General features: G+C 39.5%; 2 protein-coding genes across 4 annotated transcripts in view; one reads left to right on the top strand and one right to left on the bottom strand.

Moving 5' to 3' along the window:
* The window catches only part of LOC136871616 (leucine-rich repeat-containing protein 59), a 101,649-nt gene extending 89,553 nt beyond the window's left edge, over positions 1-12,096 (bottom strand). The window contains exon 1 of one of the 3 annotated variants that reach the window (XM_067145079.2): positions 11,949-12,096. The gene's annotated coding sequence lies outside the window, so the exon portion shown is untranslated. Of the gene's footprint in view, positions 1-11,615; positions 11,689-11,948 lie in introns of those variants that run through there. The other 2 variants (XM_067145080.2, XM_067145081.2) reach the window with 2 other exon arrangements.
* A 392-nt stretch (positions 12,097-12,488) lies between these two features.
* On the top strand, positions 12,489-13,665 carry PIG-C (phosphatidylinositol glycan anchor biosynthesis class C). The gene has a single exon (XM_067146208.2). The coding sequence runs from the start codon at positions 12,532-12,534 to the stop codon at positions 13,357-13,359; it is 828 nt and encodes a 275-aa protein (XP_067002309.2). The 5' UTR covers positions 12,489-12,531; the 3' UTR covers positions 13,360-13,665.
* The last annotated feature ends 2,214 nt before the right edge of the window (positions 13,666-15,879 follow it).

Genomic DNA, 15,879 nt, shown 5'->3' with positions numbered 1-15,879 from the left:
GTACTGTAGTCAATATTCAATGACAGTCAAATTGGAATGTTAAAATCTCTTTCCTGATTGTGGCTTTTGTTTTTGTTTGTTTAGAATCCGGAGACCTCCCCGCATACAACCAGCTAAGGAAACAGTACATCCCACATTGCACAACCAAAATATAAACTAGCATAAAATGGTCTTTGGAAGGGAAAACAAACTTAGCTCTAATTTGCAAAGAAAGTATGAACTCTTTCAAGGTGCTGTATGTTTGTAATCTTGATTAAAAACTTGAGACACTGTATCTGAACAGGAAATAGATGTCATTAACAGCAGTAGAATGTGTTCTCAAGCAATCCACAGTTCTTTGTATATGTTTGAAATTAACCATGGCAATGTAAAGTTTGTGGTACACGATCCTGCCCTATATATGTTAAAATGTTGTGAGCTACTGAAGGGAATTATGGGAGAACATTTGCTGTAATTCACAATAACTTGCTGGGTTCATAAATTTGGTTTGTTCGGTAAGGTCTTGCAGAAGAATTTGAAAGAACTTGATGCAATTGTGTCAAAAACAAAAAACTGTTTTCATATGTCGAGGAAAATTAAACATACGTTTTATTCATACTTAGATGAAAACCACCCAGATATTCCGAACCTGTGTTAACCAGATGGGGAAGTTTGTTTAAAACTGCCTCTTGCATACATTCACATTTAGACATCTTCCTCATTTTTTCACCATCACTAAAATCCATTCCAGTGGCAAACTGGTTGGCAGAAGTGGAAGATTCCAAATTCTGCAACCTACTAAAATCCCAGGCAAAGTTTATTTTGCATAAAAATTCCAGTAATTTCTTCATGATGTAAAAGTTACACTTTTTGAAGGGAATAAAACTGAACTAAGAGAGGGGAGAGCAAATCCATTGAAGTAGCACTCCACCAGTTGGTTTGTAAACTAGAGGAAAGCCTAGAACATAAAGAAATTGCACAGGCAGCATTTCTAGATATGGAAGGAGCCTTCAGCAATACAACCTATGACTATGATCACAGCATTCGAAAAGAGCATGGTGAGTAAAACCATTGTCAAATGGATTAAATCCATGTTAGACGGAAGGAAGATAAAAGCTACCCTGTTTGAAGAAACGCTGATGGTTAGGGCCACCCGAGGCTGTACTTAGGGAGGAGTTCTTTCGCCTCTACTGTGGAACCTCGCGGTGAACAGAATCATAGTTATGCTCAATGAACAGGGTTCCTATACACAAGGATACACATATGACCTAGTGATTGTGGTACGAGGTAAGGTGATGAGTGTTATCCACGACCTCATTCAAAGATCACTCAACCTTGTGGAGAACTGGTGTCGGAGAGAACAACTATCAATCAACCCGAAGAAGATAACTCTGGTTCCTTTTACAAGAAGGAGAAAATTAGAAGGAAAGAGATCACTGAAGCTGCACTACACCTAGGTGTAGTGTTAGATAAAAAATTTTTTTTGCTTTACGTCGCACCGACACAGATAGTTCTTATGGTGACAATGGGATAGGAAAGGCCTAGGAGGCCGTGGCCTTAATTAAGGTACAGCCCCAGCATTTCCCTGGTGTGAAAATGGGAAACCACGGAAAACCATCTTCAGGGCTGCCGACAGTGGGATACGAACCCACTATCTCCCGGATGCAAACTCACAGCAGCGCGACCCCAACCGCATGGCCAATTCACCTGGTAGATAAAAATCTAACCTGGAATCCACATATAGAAAGGAACATAACCCGGACCAAGAACTTGCTGTATGCATATAAAAGAACCGTTGGGAAGACATTGGGCCTAAAGACCATCAATGGTAATGTGGATGTATACAATGATCATTAGAACTGTTGATGGCCTATGCTGCAATCATCTGATGGCAGAAAGTAAGTCAAGGAAAAGTCAGCAGTAGATTGGATAGCCTACAGAGAATGGCATGCATAGCCATAACTGGGGCTATGAGAACTACACTAACAGAAGCCTTGAATACTCTATTAGACCTCCCATCACTATGCAATTTCATAAAAGGACAGGCTAGAATGAGTTCATATAGACTGGCACAATCAGAGTGCTGGAATGCACAAAGACCCAATCTAGGGCACTGTAAAATTAACAGAGTAATAACAGAGGAAGTTCTACACATTCCTTCTGATCATACGATACCAAAGTACAACTTTGAAAAACCGTTTGAGACCCAGATAATAAAAAAAGACGACTGGGATACCAACAAATGGAATACTGAAAACGAAGATATAGTGTGGTGGACTGATGGCTCAAAGACTGTGGATGGCAGAGGAGGAGGGATCAACGGGGGAAGACCTGAGAGATCAATCCAGATGAGCCTGGGCAAACACACTACAGTCTTTCAAGATGAAATGATAGCTATCACAACATGTCTTGAAGAAACTCTGAAAATGAACTACCATATAGGAATAAGAACATTTTCATTTTTACAGACAGCCAAGCGGCCATTAAGGCACTAGAGGCAGTCCGGATAATATCCAGAATTGTCTGGTATTGCCACTCACTTCTGAAGCTCTCAAAGTACAACACTGTCAAAATAATATGGGTACCAGGGCATGCAGGTATAGAAGGGAATGAAGAGGCGGATAAACCGGCCAAGAAACGGGCAGAAACACATTTTGAAGGCCGAGAAACTTTATGTGGGATTTCCTATGGACAAATCCGATACTACATAGGAAAATGTGTACAAAAGAAACAAATGGAAAACTGGAAAAATACTGCACGACGCAGACTTGCAAAGGAACTGATAAATGGACCAAATAAGAAGCATACTAAAGAACTGTTGAAACTCAGCAGAGAAAATATAAGATGGGTAGTAGGACTGTTGACAGGACACTGCCATCTGAAAAAAGCACCTACAAAGAATTGGAGTAATAAGAGACAACATATGTACGAAATGCAATGAAGCAGAGGAATCAGCTGAAGACATCCTTTTCGAATGTGAGGCGCTGGGTAGAATCAGATGTTCTGCTCTAGGACTACAGGATGAAGAGACAGAAAAAATCCAAGACGACCCAATAAGAACAACCTGCTGCTTTGGGAAGGGAGCAGGTATATCTAGGTGAGAATGAAGGAAAAATATGGTAGCAAAAGATCTTAGAGGTCGACGCTAATTAGGAATTAATATTTAGAGGTTCCATGAATAAAAGAAGAGAGGGGAGTGTGCTGTCTCCTCTTTTGTTTCAAAGTGTTAAGAGACGGCCAGAGTCAGTTCTAGATCCACCTTTTATTTCAAAATATCGCCACTAGTCTCGTTGCTGTCAACAGCTAACTCCATTGATAGTTACATCGCGGGTGCATAGATGTCAGTGAAAAAGGCCAAGGCCGAGTGAGCAATACCCCACTCACCCTCCAGCGTCACATGGTCGTGTCACCAGGAAGTTGTGATACAGTACTTACACAGAGCTGATAGTGTTGACATTTGTAAGGAATGCGAAACATTCCAGGAAATTATTAAGCCTGGGTTAGTGCTGAGCAAAACAGTCAACAGTCAAAATAACGTACTTTTCCGACAAAAATAAATGAAAAGGCGTATAGCTTCTGGTGCCGGGAGTGTCCGAAGACAAGTTCGGCTCGCCAGATGCAGGGCTTTTGATTTGACGCCCGTAGGCGACCCGCGCGTTGTGATGAGGATGAAATTATAACGAGGCGACACATACATCCTGCCCCCATGCCAGAGAAATTAACCAATTATGGTTAAAATTCCCGATCCTGCCGGGAATCGAACCCGGGACCCCTGTGACCAAAGGCCAGCATGCCGGACACTGTTTCCAATGTTGAAATGAAGTAGTGCGTCAACCCCGTCCCCACCTCATGTCTTTCCCTGTACCTGCCAGTCAGCGATACATAATATAATTCTGAAAAAAACCCTACAACCTGTTTTCCAGTCAATGACTAGGTCAGGGATGTAATGAATGAAGCATACAGGCTATTAGTACGATGGGGTCGCCACTCCCAAAGTGATTTATTAATGAATGATAGATGCTATGAAATGAGAATAGAGAGTGTTGCTGGAATGAAAGATGACAGGGAAAACCAGAGTACCCGGAGAAAAACCTGCCCCGCCTCTGCCTTGTCCAGCACAAATCTCACATGGAGTGACTGGGATTTGAACCACGGTATCCAGCGGTGAGAGGCCGATGCGCTGCCGTCTGAGCCACGGAGGCTATATAATATAATTCTATCCAAAGAAAATACAAACTGATATACAATAATTGAATTCATTTACTCATTTTTAGTCACACAGTGATACTTTGGACATACGATAAAGATTGTAATGCGACCAAGAACGGAATTATCCAACAACCCTGAGGAAAAAAAAAAAGCCTTACAATTTTATAACAGTTTTTTTTCCTTTGGAAACAAACAGTTCTGAAATATATAAACAATGTATAAAACATCGCGTTGTATATTGTGTTAAAATTTGGATTTGATCAAATAACGTGTTTTCGGAGACGCAGAGGTGCCGGAATGCTGTCCTGCAAGAGTTCTTTAACGTGTCGACCTTCCAATACCACCGCACTGAGCCAGGATCGAACCTGCCAAGGGGCAGAAGGCCTGTGTTCCATCCTTCGAGCCGTTGTGAGAGTCTCTTTGTCTTTACAAAGACGGATTTGAAGTTGTATGTTTATGTATAAGTTTTAAATAACAAATGTTACAGCATCTAAAGATCCATTAGTTGTGTATTTCATAACTTGAGTGGAGTGTAATTGAGTAACTACTAAACTAAAAAAAATACCACTTCATTCTCGCTCTCGGTGATGTCAGGCGCTTTAGCCAATAGCAGCGCTACTCTCCGGAATTACCTATCTGACCTGTGAGTTATTCTACGTACGTTGTAAAACCCCATTTCCAAGAAATACAAGGATTGTAAACGACGGTTTTGTATACATACCTGTTATGAAACTCTGAAACTGTGCTGGTGAAGATCACAACAGCTGAGGGGCACTACAACTTCCCTCTGTAGGTGGGGATATTAGAATAACACCCACAGTATCCCCTTCCTGTCGTAAGAGGAGACTAAAGGGCGCCTCATGGGTTCTGAACTTGTGAGTCTGGGTTGGCGACCACAGAGCCCTTAGCTGAGTCCTAGCTTTATTTCCACTCACTTGTGCCGGGCTCCTCATTTTCATCTATCCTTCTTCTTCAAGTGTCGTCTCCTTTTTTGCTAGTTGCTTTACGTCGCACTGACACAGATAGGTCTTATGGAGACGATGGGACAGGAAAAGGCTAGGAGTGGGAAGGAAGCGGCCGTGGCCTTAATTAAGGTACAGCCCTAGCATTTGCCTGGTGTGAAAATGGGAAACCACGGAAAACCATTTTCAGGGCTGCCGACAGTGGGGTTCGAACCTACTATCTCCCGAATACTGGCCGCACTTAAGCGACTGCAGCTATCAAGCTCGGTTTATCTCCTTTCAGAAGATCGGCTACCATCATAGAGATTCTTGCTTTGGATGTTGCTCAGTAGTGGAACAGTTGAACTAAGTTTTCAAATTATCAATCCAAGGAATGCGCCTTCTTCCTGGTCTTCTTTTGCCTTGTATCTTCCCTTGAATAACCACCTGTAGTAGATGATATTCTCTTCTCTCATCTATCCTATCCGACCACATTTGGTCAACTCTTGTTCTTTTCCGACCCCAACGGTATTACGTAAGGAGGCCTATGGAGTCTTTCCTTTTCACGCCCTTCGTGGCCCTTGTCTCTCCTTGGCCGATACCTTCACTTTTCGAAGTGTCGGATCCCTTCCATTTTTTTCTCTCTGATTAGAGTTATATAGAGGATGCTCGCCTAGTTGTACTTCCTCTTAAAACAATAATCACCATCACCACCACCGCACTGCAACTGAAAAACGGTTATATTCTTGTAACTGTTTCATTCAACAACGGTTGTGTTCCCGAAACGGTTGCGTTCTATCTGTCCCAGCTGTAATGGGTATTATAAACAGTGACACATGCACGGAGCCTCAAGGAGGGTTGTAATGCAGAAACAGGGGAGGTCCGCCTGCAAGCCTCGTATCGAGAACAAGGGAAGAAGTGAAGCGGTGAGTTACCGTGCACACTAGTAACAAACGAATACTTAAACCCATGTCCAGAGGCGATTCTAGCCCTGGCGGGGAAGGGGGGAGGGGGAGAGTGCTCCGTTTTAGTGAAATTATTATTTTAAAATTCCTTGATTAATAAAGAAATTGACAATTTACAGATATAATATATTTGAAATAAACATGTTAATGGTTGTGCTAATGTTGCCCATTGTATTTTTATAAACAAGGTTACTTTTCTTTTGAATTCTGTTACAAAGACTTTCAATTCCTAACAGCACCCCCCCCCCCCCCCCCCCCCCCCAGTTTTAAGTATCTAGAACTGCAATTGCCCGTTAGGCTACAAGTGAAAGAGGAACAACATATATTTATAGCAATTAATTCCATTTTTATTCTTATTCCAGTAAACCTTAAAATAGTTTTATAAATTTATACACACAGAGATTAGAAACATTAGTAGCAACTACTATTCAGTATGCAGATTCTCAACCATTACTGCATTTCTTTCTGTAACGTTACGCCATTTAGCCATTCTTTTAGTGAGATATGTTGTAGCTTATTCGAACTGACGATTCACCTCCAACCTACAATTACCAATAAAAATAAGTTAATTGACTTATTCTCATATTTTTCGGCGTGTTTTAAAGAATAAGGTCGATTAATGTTAATTTTTTTCCTACTAGTTTTACGTCGCACCGACACAGATAGGTCTTATAGCGACGATGGGATAGGAAAGACCTAGGAGTTGGAAGCGACCGCGGCCTTAATTAAGGTACAGCCCCAGCATTTGCCTGGTGTGAAAATGGGAAACCGCGGAAAACCATCTTCAGGGATGCTGACAGTGGATTAAAAATTCCACTAATCATAGTGCCACGGTATAATAAAACACAACAAAATATAACGTGCTATTTTTTTGCTAGGGGCTTTACGTCGCACCGACACAGAGAGGTCTTATGGCGACGATGGGATAGGAAAGGCCTAGGAGTTGGAAGGAAGCGGCCGTGGCCTTAATTAAGGTACAGCCCCAGCATTTGCCTGGTGTGAAAATGGGAAACCACGGAAAACCATTTTCAGGGCTGCCGATAGTGGGATTCGAACCTACTATCTCCCGGATGCAATAACGTGCTATTTAAAGGTCATACCACAACTAGCGAGTATCAAAGTATTGTGAGCGTGTCCACTGCCGCTTGTTATGAAGCAAGGGTGAGGAAGTGACTGATAGCAGCTGAAGATCTCACCACATCCCTGCATGAGTAAGAGCTAATCTGTCATCATCCCTCTTCAAGGACAAGACTTTGTGACGCTGCGGCATCTGACAGAAACTGGTTGAACTACCAGCACTAGAATTCGGCTGACACTCGTAAGTCAATAAGCAGAGCTTTATTAAAATCACGATTAAATATATAAAGAATCCCTAATTTTAAAGTATGTTAAAGTAGCCCCTTAGAGAAAAATATCAACTTCCCTACGGTATAGTTTGCTTCTAATTTGAACACCATCTTGACTTAAAACAAGTTTAGGAAAACCGCAGTTCAGAGCTCAATTTTATATGGAGATTCGTTATTTTAACTACCATTTTATAAGTACATTTGCATTTCTTTTTGAAATGCTTTGTGTATCACAGACTACCGTGCGCTATAAAAACAAAATAATTTTACCTTGTTCCGTTTCCTTATAAAAACTCTTACAAACTTTTGACCCATGTTACAACAACTACTGAGCTGGTGGCCAGCCTCTTAAGGACAAAATTGTAAAGGAGACAAAGGAAGCATATGGAAATAGGGAGATTAAGTTATTACTATTTGCAGGGGAACAAATGGCAAAGAAGTACAAGAACAACTTGATGCACTGAACATGAAAATTAAACAGTATGGTATGAAAATCAGTGCAGAGAAAAGCAAGAGCATGGCAATATCAAGAGGAGAAAGATACAGGAAAGGCATTGTGTAAATTGGTGGTCAAAACCTTGAAATTGTTAACGGTTTCAAATACCTAGGAAGTGAATTAATGCAGAATAAAAGGCTGGATTTGGAGATTAGCAAAGGGGGTGCAACAGGGCAATGCATTCTACCAGATTGGAAACCTTGTGTGGAATAAGGAATTATCAAGGAAGTGTAAAGAGATAATGTACAAAATGTATTATGCAATAATACTGACCTATGACAAGTAGGGAGGAGAGTAGAATTCAAGCCAGTAAAATGAAATGCCTAAGAAGTACTGTATGATAGGAAAGACAAGAAAAGGCAGACTGATAAATGAAGACGTGAGAAAGGCTGTAATAGAAATGAGAGATTTAGAATGAAAACTTTGAATATATTATTTCAACTAAATCAATTACTTCTTTGCTGTTCACTCCCCAGACCACAAAATTGGCTACAAATAGTAATACATAAAACTACAATTTTATCTGTGTACTGCATACTTCCATTGTTCTGGCAGCCCTGTGTGCAGATGCATTAACGGGATGCAGCAGACTTTGGGTGCTGTGACCTCCAAGTGGCAAGGACTTTGGGAAGACAGTCATTCACATACCATTCAGCATCGACTGTACGATGTGTGTCCAAGGTCACAGAGGTGAGATGCCCCATTTTCATTTTAAAAAAGTTGCCACCATCTTCTTTCCAGAGCTCCGACTTTGTCGAACTTTTGTGGGTTGTTCCTCCCCTGGAAAGCACCACACAGAAGACTGTCTCTTCGTTTCAGGGTCATAATGGTACCCCCATGTTTCATCACCTGTGACAATATTGTAGGTGTCTTCGGACTGCCCTCCATTGAATTTTTCTAGTATGAAATGACAGCAGTCCACTCTCTCCTCCTTTTGGCTTTCTGTCAGGGAATGTGGCACCCAACGGGCACATCCCTTGGTAAGGCCTAAATAATCATGAACGATGGTTTGCACTGCTCTTGACCCAATATTTAAGGTCCCTTCAATGTCACAAAATGTAAGATGTGAATCTGCTTTGATCATTTCCCTCACAGTATCAATGTTTTCTTGAGTCACAGCTGTTGCTGGGCGACCGGGACGAGGTTCATCTTCAATTGACTGCCGACCCCTTGAAACCTCGCGAAACCAATTTCCAACTGTGGCTCTGGAAGGGGCAGCCTCACCAAAAACGCGCAGCAAAGAAGAATGGCATTCTTCCATCATTGCTCGAAAAATGCGCCGCAACAGATCCATCTTGCACTGTGTCTGACTCAGCACTGCCTGTGCTTTCTTCCCTCACTGTGGAGGAACTACCGCTAGGAGGGGTTGCGCGCGCATGTTCCAAGGTCGAAAAACATCGCTCTTTCAAATGAAAACAATCCTATTGTCCTCAGAATTACAGTTTATGCGCTGCTAAAAACTTTCGGCAAAACCTTTGTATCTAGAGGAGAAAGATAAGGAAAAGGCATTGTGAAAATTGGTGATCAAATCCTTGAAATTATCCACAATTTCAAATACTGGTACCTAGGGAGTGAATTAATCCAGAATACAAGGCTGGACATAGCAAGAGGGTGAAAAAGGGCAATACATTCTACCAGAGTGTAAGAAACCTTGCCTGGAAAAAGGAAGTACCAACGATGTGTAAAAAGATAATATACACAATGTATTACTCGCGCAACTTTTAGCGATACATGGGCTCCCTAGTGCTGAATCGGTAGACCTCGGTATATCTTCGAGATTCGTATTGACAACCTTTGAAAAATATGAATCGCTTATGCATCACTGTGAGACATCTGGCGTACAATATACATGCTAGTACCGTTTACACAGCAAAGCCAAACTATAGAATTTATGCTAGGAACAAGATTCGATCGAGAAATGTTATATAATGTGTGTGTGACACAGTCATTGGCTTAAGATAATAAAGATTTAGAAAATTCATATCGATCGATCATATTATCGAATCAATTCAAATTTAATTTCCATTCAGTTGGTAGTATTACCGGAACCGGGAGAGCTCCTTCCATACTACTCACCCCCATAACACCCAATATCACTAAAAGTTGCGCAAGTAATATTATGCACCCAATACTGACCTATGCGGCTGAGACCTGGACAATGACAAGTATGGAGGAGAGTAGAATTCAAGCAAGTAAAATGAAATACCTAAGAAGTATGATAGGAAAGACAGGGTGAGAAATGAAGATATTAAGAAAAGGAGGTTGGAATAGAAAGTGAGAGAATTGATAGGAATAAACTAAGATGGTTTGGACATGTAAAGAGGATGGAGGAGAGGTACCAAAACAAAAGATAGAGATTAAGTTTGAGGGAAAGAGAGCGACGAGGCACCCTCGAACAAGGTGGATCAATCTAATAACGGGGAGTGCAAGAAGAAGAAACCTGAACTCTGACAAAATGATGAAAAGAGGAATGGTGGAAGGGGAGAAGAAGGTGAAGTGCCATAAATAACAAAACAGTGTGTGCAGTAGTTCTAAAAATAACTTTATAGTAGAGTACCATAAGAAGAGAAGACTACACACAGCTGTATACCTCTCATACCTGTATACACCAGCTAAAATTTATTTTACTAATAGTCCATAACGTAGTATCATAGGTAAGGTAACACAACAGTTTCCAGTAACGAAGGTTTTCAGACAGACCTTCACCAAAATATTTTTACAATTTGTTTTACGTCACACTGACACAAAAAGGTCTTATGGGATAAGAAAGGGCTAGGACTGGAAAGAAAGCAATTGTGGCCTTAAATAAGGTGCAGCCCCAGCATTTACCGGGCATGACAAGCAATCTTCAGGGCTGTTGGCAGTGGGGTTCGAACCAACTATCTCCCGAATGAAAGCTGACAGCTATGTGACCCAAACCGCATAGCCAAACACTCGGTTAACTAGTGTAATGTAATCTCTCTTCTGAGTACATCATGCAGCAACACAAAGAGGATAACAATATACTTCACGAAAATAACGAAGACCAACAGTGAAAAGAGCTAGGAATGATTTTTCTTTTTCAATTTGCTTTACATCGCAATGACACACATAGGTCTTATGGCGACGATAGGATAGAGGAGTTAGGAGCAGGAAGGAAGCGGTCATGGCCTCAATTAAGGTACAGTTCCAGCATTTGTCTGATGTGAAAATGGGAAACCATAGAAAACCACTTTCAGGGCTGCCGACAGTGGCATTAGAACCCACTATCTCCCAAATGTAAGCTGAAAGCTCCGTGCCCCAAACAACGCAAGCAGCTACGAATGAGCCAAAGGAGAAATGATTGTACAACTTACAGAAATGCTCGAGATTTCACTGTAGGTTAATAAAAAATGACTCCTTCCGTTTAAGACTCAAATTTTGAGAAGATACTCGGAATTAACCAGAACAGTTGCAAATTCTACATATCTCACTGAATTAGAAACATAAAAGTCGGAAAAATAATTAAAAATCCTTCTTAGCCCTATGGTGTCCAATGAAATGTACATCAAACACTAAAAGAAAAATCTCCAAGGTAGCATAATTGACTCCGGGATTTATACATTCAAAGGAATTGATACAATAAAAACTGTTATCATTTGTGAGATAAAGTACATGCATAATAATTCACTACAATATTAACTTCTTAGGTTTCACCTGCCTGTTATATGTGTCGTGGTCTTCAAACACAGTATAGGTTAACAGACTTTCTCCAAGTGAAATTCAACGGGACAGTGACCTGCTTCACAAAACTGTACATTAACAGAACCGGTAATAAGTAATCAAAGACCAAATCATATAGAAATACGCTAACTTTAAAAGATCATGATGTACACGAAATATGCCCTACTAAGTTAAACGTGGGTTGAGGCAAATATATTACGTTCCAGTCAAATAAAATTTGTTTGAATTGTGAAATTGTTTTTCTACGTCTAATCACATCCTCGTAGAATAACACACCATAAACCAAATTAACTAATTAATTATTATTTACCTACTTATCCGTATTCCAAATTACTAACGAGAGTGAATTGTCTTCAAGATTCGATTAGACCTCGGTCTTCTGTCACGGAAGTTCAAGTCAAGTTCCACGCACGAATCCACGTAGCAAACGTCAAAAGTTGGTCAAAGCTCAAAAACTCGTGTTGATGTTTTCAGAATTAATTTTATCATATCTGGGAAGGAAAGAATGAACACACTTAAGTTACGGGTAAAATGTTTATTGATTTTATAGAAAACAAATAAAATATAATTAAGAAGAAATTAAACATTAGATTAATTTATTTCTTACTGTTTCTCATTCTGAGCAAAAAGAAAAAAGTGAGCTTCGGGTAACCATGGCAACTGAAGCGTCAAGTAAAACATCGACAAGTAAGCGAACTGGAAGTGCTGTCGGCGGTGATGATACGCAAAGAGAATAAGTGATGATACGTGTGTGGACTGAGAGATGATATAAAAGAGATGTGGATTAGCGTAAATGCAGAGCACATTGTGAAATACCATTTGAAACTGATAGGTATAGGGTAACTAGGTAATTGTTCAAACTTCTGTCGATATATATTTAAAAGAACTTCAAGATGAAAAAGTGGAAAAAGAACTTGTACGAGAATGAAGGATATCCAGACAATTATACGGATGTTACTTTCCTGGATGAGTTAAGGAAAAATGTTAACGTCGAAAATGTCTCATTTCGATGTGCTGTTCTTGGTGCTGGATTGGTTACGCAAGAAATTTGTACAGTTGTCTTATTTGCTGTAGTGTTTGTGTATTTGTACAACGAATGGATCAATCCAGAAACTGTTTTATTCCAAAGCAGTATTATAACAGCTCTGGGATATATAATTCATCGTATTTTAGGTACAAGCGACAGTTATTATTCTACTCTTGTGAAGGATTTACGAACTGTCTTAATATTTTTGGTATTTGGTTATGTTCTCTCACCAATTCTTAAGACTTTAACAGATACAATCAGTACTGATACTATATTTGCTATGTCGACACTTATGATGATCATTCATATAGTCTTTTTTGACTATGGGGTTCCAGCTGGAATTGTTTCAAGCGCTCTTTCTCTTAATGCAGCAATATTTGGTTCTATATGCTTAGCTTCACGTTTAGCTTCTGCATTCCATGCATTTGTTCTGTTGACTATAACTGTGGAATGTTTTGCTCTGCTACCTCTGCTGTTAGCAAGAATTAAGAATTCTCTCTTATTGCTGACTGCTGTAGTAATGGTAGTCCTCTATGCTTTGTATACTGTATCAATTACTATGGCAGTTTTATTTGCCTGTGTTATAACATTCATCACTCTTTTATGTCCATACTTATTTTTAAGATGGCAAAGTTATAAAGACAACATATATGGACCCTGGGATGAAGCAGTTGTTCATGATGAAGATATGTAAAATTGTGAATGAACAATTGTTCTATGAAAGAATGATTATATATAGATAGATAGATAGACAAAATCTTTATGGTCCTTGCGAAGTTAGGGCTCCTGGCCCTCTCTTACACTTAACTACATAGATATTATTTCAGGATAAGTAGGATTTATTCACCCTACACTTCTGAGATTCCTGAATTGCCTCTTAGATAGAGTATATTATCTGCGCACTTTATAGTGATAGATTTACACCCTAGTGCTGAAGCGGTCGACTTTGGTTATCTTCGAGATTCGTATTGGCAACCTTTGAAACACAAACTAAGAATCGCTTATCATCGCTGTGCGCCATCTGGCGTACACTTTAAGTACTCGTACTGTTGTTGTTTACACAGCAGAGCCAAACTATAGAATTCATGCTAGGAACACGTTTGGCAACGGGAAATGTTATATAGTATTAAATATTGTGTGTGTGTGACACAGTTGTTTGCTTAAAATAATAAAGGTTTATAAAATTCATTTCGATCGATCATATTATCGATTCAATTCAGATTTCATTTCCATTCAGTTGGCAGTATTAACGGAACCCTTCTTACTTCTCCAACGAGTACAAAAATCTATCACTAAAAAGTGCGCGGATAATACTTAATGCAGCCAATGGCCATAGAAAATATAATGTATATAGTAACTTATATAATCGCACAGAATTACAAATATTCTTCATTTCAGATTTGGGTTTGAAGCTCTTTGTTCCTTTGAAACAGAAAAGCACACAGACATTTTAGATATTTGAAGTGCAAAACTGTGTCAATGGTACAATGCCACATTACATGATATCTGTTGCACCACTCTCTACATAATTTACATTCTGTACATGGCAAGCAGTAGGGCCTACCTCGCTGTGCTGTAGATCTGGTGGTGAAAACCATGCACTGCAAATCTGGTCATCATATACCTTAGCTCGAAATTGGTCCTTTCCAGCCTTCTAGTATCATTGTGTCAGTTGCAAAGAAATCATTCCATATTTCTGTTCTTGTATTATTCATTTCTTTCAGTATCTCCACATAGCTTGACCTCAGCTGCTCGACATAGAATTGTTCTCTTGTCAGGATAGATACGAGGCAAGACGGTGGGAAATTGGACATGCGTAGTACTTTTTTTGAGTAAAATTGCCTTTACTTTCTCAAGTTCTTTCAGATGAATTTTTGTGAGATGCTGCCAGATATTGCACTGCAAATCTGGTCATCATATACCTTAGCTCGAAATTTGGTCCTTTCCAGTCTTCTAGTATCATTATGTCAGTTGCAAATAAATCATCCCCTATTTCTGTTCTTTTATTGTTCATTTCTTTCAGTATCTCCACATAGCTTGACCTCAGCTGCTCGACATAGAATTGTTCCCTCACCAGGATAGATACCAGGCGAAACGGTGGGAAATTGGACATGCATAGTACTTTTTTGAGGATACCTTTACTTTCTCAGGTTCTTTCAGATGAGTTTTTTTGAGATGCTGCCAGATATTTTATGGTCCATATGTGGTGACTGGGGACACTTTAACCTGGAAAAGCTGCATCGCAGCTTGTAGAGATAATTTCCTCAGTTGATATATATCATTCATAGCTCTAATGGCAACAGTGATTCTGTCTTTAATGTGTGTCACAGTGGCTAGAGGTTTTTTCTTGTGTGTAAATACTATTGGTTTTCTGCCCCTTCTGAATGTAATGGATACAGTCTTTGCTCCATTTATTTGCAACTCATTCTCGTCTGCCCATTCTGCTAGCTGATTGAAAGATGCCTGGAGATCTTTTGATGAAGTTGAGGTTATCACTATATCATCCATGTAGATATAAATCTTGACCCTTTCCAAGATCAAAAGTGTGATGTCTGCTGTGGCTGTTACGTATAAAAGGGGACTAAGGGGGTCTCCCTATTAATCCTATCATCTACCTTATGGGTCCTGATCTAGAAATTCAATGTAATTTTCATTTAGAATGCTCCTAAGGAGATTGTATAGATATTGTTGATGTCATATATGATGCTCCAATTTTTATATGATGTTATTCTGTTAATGGTATCAAATGCTTTGGAGAAATCCATAAAAATAGCATACAGTTTCTGTTTTGGTCTTGAGAGTGCCTCCTCTATCTTCTGTTGCATGCATTGTGTTGTATTAACAAAGTTTGGTTATCCAGATTTATTTTATGGCTCCTAAAAACATTTGTCTAGACTAATTTTGTCCATTAAAATCTGGCCTTGGTAATTTTTAGTCCAGCAAGAGATACCAAAATAAAATCAAGTGGAAAAAATGTTACTGCACTAATCTTGTTTATTAGTACCAAAAATGAATCTACAAATATAGTTAATTTAATAATAAGAAAAGCACAAAATATTTATTATTTCTACACTTTGTTATTCACTGCACAATTGTATGTTCGATATTGTTCTCTTTGTACATGTCACTGAATGGTACTGTACTGACTCCCACACTATGAACAATGCAGTCAGGTTCTAGGTCATGTTATTTCTTTTATAAGCATACTTTATGA

This window comes from Anabrus simplex, chromosome 4, assembly GCF_040414725.1.
Source record: "Anabrus simplex isolate iqAnaSimp1 chromosome 4, ASM4041472v1, whole genome shotgun sequence".
NCBI lineage: Eukaryota > Metazoa > Arthropoda > Insecta > Orthoptera > Tettigoniidae > Anabrus > Anabrus simplex.
The sequence above is the reverse complement of the archived record's forward strand: the minus strand, read 5'-3'. Positions and strand labels throughout refer to the sequence as shown.

Excerpts from the sequence above, each read along its gene's own strand:
- PIG-C (XM_067146208.2), top strand. The coding sequence starts at position 12,532 with ATGAAAAAGTGGAAAAAGAACTTGTACGAGAATGAAGGATATCCAGAC.